Source organism: Cornus florida, unplaced genomic scaffold, assembly GCF_030987335.1.
Source record: "Cornus florida cultivar Cherokee Brave unplaced genomic scaffold, ASM3098733v1 CherokeeBrave_3.0.0_Hap2_Chr07, whole genome shotgun sequence".
In the NCBI taxonomy this organism is placed as follows: domain Eukaryota; kingdom Viridiplantae; phylum Streptophyta; class Magnoliopsida; order Cornales; family Cornaceae; genus Cornus; species Cornus florida.
The window spans coordinates 6,064,961-6,068,935 of NW_026775577.1; the positions used below are offsets into that span (position 1 = coordinate 6,064,961).

Sequence of the window (3,975 nt, forward strand, 5' to 3'; positions counted from 1 at the left end):
CATCTTTTAAAAGCCAAATTTCTTCCATCTTAGTATGAGGAGTATAAGGAGATCTAATTTTAGCCCTACCAAGATATTTTGCCGAGGTATACTACGGTTCAGCCCTATACCATGTCATTATTGACTTTAAACTCAACATCCTTCTATAATGAAAAAGTTTGCACAAGCTGTAAAAATCAGACCAAAAATTATGTGTTCAAGAATCGAAATCTAATAAAAATTGCCTAGAAGAGGAGATGAATGAAATAAATAATGAGGAATATCAAAATTTTATTCAAGTAACAAGTGATGTTATGGAGATTGATCAAAATAAAATTTGTGTTGCTCCACTTCTTCTAGTAGTTAAAGCAATGCAGTTAAGGAATTTGAGATAACAAAAGAAGAATATGGTGACAAGAAGTTCAACGTTGAAAGCGAGAAACATGAATTATTTGATGATAGAGTCAAAGAAAGTTTTAAATTGCATGTCCAATATAGTTTTGATGAATTTGGGTTTCGAATTGGTTATCATAGCACTAAACAATATGACTTTGTGTTAGGCAATATTAATACTTCATGTTATTCACACCCAAACTCGAGGACGAATTTTTTTTTAAGTGGAGGGAACTAATGTACGACAGAAATTCAGTCAGACCAACAAGTCCGACTTCGACAAACCAAGAGTGTTTTTAGTTTGGAAACAACGCATTGAGAAACACCCACAAGCGGCCATGTTGGTTTTCGACTAAAAACCTTCGTTTAAGGCTCCGAAACCGGGTTTTCTTATTTGTTAGGAGGCATGTTGATTATTTCCGAATTTTTGTTCGAGGCCTAAACAAAGTCTAATTGCTCTCAAATTTTAGATTTAGTATTTTTTACTGTTTAGGTTTCTTATTCTATTTTTTCCGGAATTTTTAGCCATCTCCATTAACGGACATTAGTCATCTCTCCTCTCCAAAATGAATGAAAAACTAGAGGGCTCAGATTCTAATAGGGATAATATTATGGATGTGTGTGCATTTTTGCTTGCGTTTAATTATAAAAATAAATAAATAAATAAAGGGGGCATATACTCCAAAAGAAAATTCAACAAACTAAAGGATCAGAGATCCAACATGAAGGACTAAACTCTTGGTAACAATGATTGAGCATGAAAATGCAACTACTATATATGACGTGGAAAAGGAAATTGGTTGATCCTAGATATAATCAACCTTAAAAGCTAAGAATATTCACAACCATTATTTATCCCTCAAATTCTCTTGTTCGCCGTGTTCTCCTCTTGTTTTATAAAAGAAGAAAAAAAAAATGCAAATAACAGTAATTATAATAACAATAACACAAACAAACAAGAAATCCCCCCTTATATCTTTCCAATTTCAAGGATATCTCCTCATTTACAGTTGCATCTCTGTCTTCCTCTTCAACTAATTTTGCAGAGCTTTGCCCCATATTGGAATTCAATGGTATATATCTCTGTTTTTTTCTCTCTAATTTTATTATGCTCATTAAAAAAATGATAAAAATTTCTTTAGACATATCGTCCTTACTTTTTTGAATAGTATTTCAATCGTTGTCAGATCGAAAATTTCATTTGACGGCTTTACAAATTGAAAATCTTATGATTTTGTTCTTTCTAGAAATAAAACTTTTACGACAGTGGCTCACAGCTCAGAATGATAGCTTCCCCACGCAACCAAACTAATAAAAAAAAAAGTTGCAAAATCGGTGAGAAACTTCCCTATAAACGACCAGTAAGGATTCTCACGAGCGTGAGATAAGACTGCTGTATACTCTATGGGGATTGGATTACTAGGTGGAACCCACCTGTAATGGTCTACTCTCATGACCTGATGATGTAATTTTCACCCTTGTTGAAGTAGAGGACCTCTCGGCCACTGGAGAATAACCAATTAACTCCCATAGGCTAAGAAGGGTCCAGTTCTTAAGAAATTACCACGTTTCTAAACGTTTTAATCTTAACTTTATTTAAAATTCAAAATGTGCTATGTGTCTTTTAAACGGATCAATTTTCTGAAGGTCTAGAATTGTTATGAATTCTCAATACATTTGATTAAAATTTGGGATTTTTGTTTGTTATATAACAAATTTTTATGGTGTCAGAGAAAAGATTGATTCAATTGTCAATTCAAAAGAGAGGAATAGGCAATGGTGAGCGAATATGGCGATCATCATTTATCAGTGGAATTGATAATCGAGATTCTCTTAAGGCTGCCAGTGAAATCGCTTCTACGGTACAGGTGTGTTTGCAAAAAGTGGTATTGTCTAGTTCAAAACTCACATTTTCATGAAAAGCACCATCATCACAACCACCATAGTGCACGACTCCTTGTTCTTCACTATAACTACACCACAGACAAATATTCTTTCGCCCTATTCCCTGATGAAACTCTTGCAAGTGAACCGTTTATTTATCACGATGTGAATGATCTTCAGATGCCAGGCAATCCTAGTGTTTTTGGTCCCTTTAATGGCATACTTGGTCTTTGGGTAAGAGATCGCCTAGCTCTATGGAATCCCGCTACAAGAGAATTCAAGCCACTCCCTGTACCCAACCCCAACCTTCCACCTGATTTTAGCGCCTATTGTTATTTTTTTGGGTTTGGATTGGATCCTGTAACCAACTACTATAAGGTGGTTTGGATTCGGTACTTTTGGGATGACAAAGATGACAATCCTTACGACCCTATTGTTGTTGTAGTGTATAATCTCTGCACTGGTTCTTGGAGACTCTTTGAATTAGACTCTTCTCAATGTGATTTCATACAAGATTCTTTGTGTAACACATACACAAAAGGAGTTTATTATTGGATGACCATTCGTAATGGCAAAATATATAAAATCCTTACATTCGACATGAGTAATGAGATTTTTCGAAATATTAAAGCACCGCCAGATATTCCCGAATCACTATGTAGTCATCTTTCCATGTACATTGATTCTATTGCTTTGTTACTTTATGAAGTAAATGCAATTGAAAAATATTTTGACATTTGGATTAAGAAGGATGAGGACTGTTGGACCAAACAATTTACTATCGGACCCTTTTTAGATGTGGCTAGGCCACTTGGTTTCTGGAAGAACAATGAGTTCTTTGTAGAGCTAAAAACTTCAAAGTTGGCTTTATATAACCCTGATACTCAAGAAATTAAGGATCTTGGACCTCGTGGAAAGGATTATTGTCTTATAGTACTTATTTACAAAGAGAGTTTAGTGACGGCCAAGGGAGGAAATGAAGGCCAAGAAGTGGGTAATGCTTCTGATATGGTTCAAGTTCAAGATTTATTCACATATCCTCCTATTGTCATATGTGGATGTCAAACAGTCGAAGAAATTCAGTCTGTTATAAATGTATAATTAGTGTATATAGAATATTCTTTTACTGCATCTTATTTTTCCCTTTTGTGTACCCTGTAAAATTCAATTGCTTTCACAACATTGGCAGCATCATCTGTCCCATATGGTTTCAGTTGGTAACTTCTTATATTAGGCATCTTGCATCTTCAATGCATATATTAGGTAGGAGAAGAATGAGTAATAGGAAAAAGAAGAGGTAAATGCATAACTTGGATATTAATTCTTAATACTATTATTGGATTTGTGTATTCTATTAGATGATATTTAAATTGTCCCATTGGTTTGAAGTGTTATTTTCTCCGTCAGATAACTAACAACATAGGCTTCTAAAAGGATTTTCAAAATGCTATGAAGCATGCTACTGACTATATCATTGACGAACATATATATTAGCTTGTGAATTGCGTGAATTGTGCTATGCGAAATAGTTGTAAAAGTTCGAATCAAAATAAGAACCTGGTGAATAGGTCTAACTCGCACCTTTGTCGAATTTTTTTTATTTTAATTTTACCCAAATTAAAACTAAACCAAACCGTCAAGGCAGTAAATAAAAGTGCGATGAAGTAAGAGATGACACCAAGATTTTAGAGTGAAATCCAATCGGGATAAAAACCACCA

At 34.3% G+C, this 3,975-nt stretch overlaps 1 protein-coding gene across 1 annotated transcript; it reads left to right on the forward strand.

Moving 5' to 3' along the window:
• Nucleotides 1-2,148: 2,148 nt before the first annotated feature.
• LOC132316158 (F-box/kelch-repeat protein At3g23880-like) lies at nucleotides 2,149-3,357 on the forward strand. The gene has a single exon (XM_059814669.1). The coding sequence runs from the start codon at nucleotides 2,149-2,151 to the stop codon at nucleotides 3,355-3,357; it is 1,209 nt and encodes a 402-aa protein (XP_059670652.1).
• The last annotated feature ends 618 nt before the right edge of the window (nucleotides 3,358-3,975 follow it).

Bases quoted from the DNA above. Each gene is read 5' to 3' on its own strand.
- LOC132316158 (XM_059814669.1), top strand. From the start codon at position 2,149: ATGGTGAGCGAATATGGCGATCATCATTTATCAGTGGAATTGATAATC.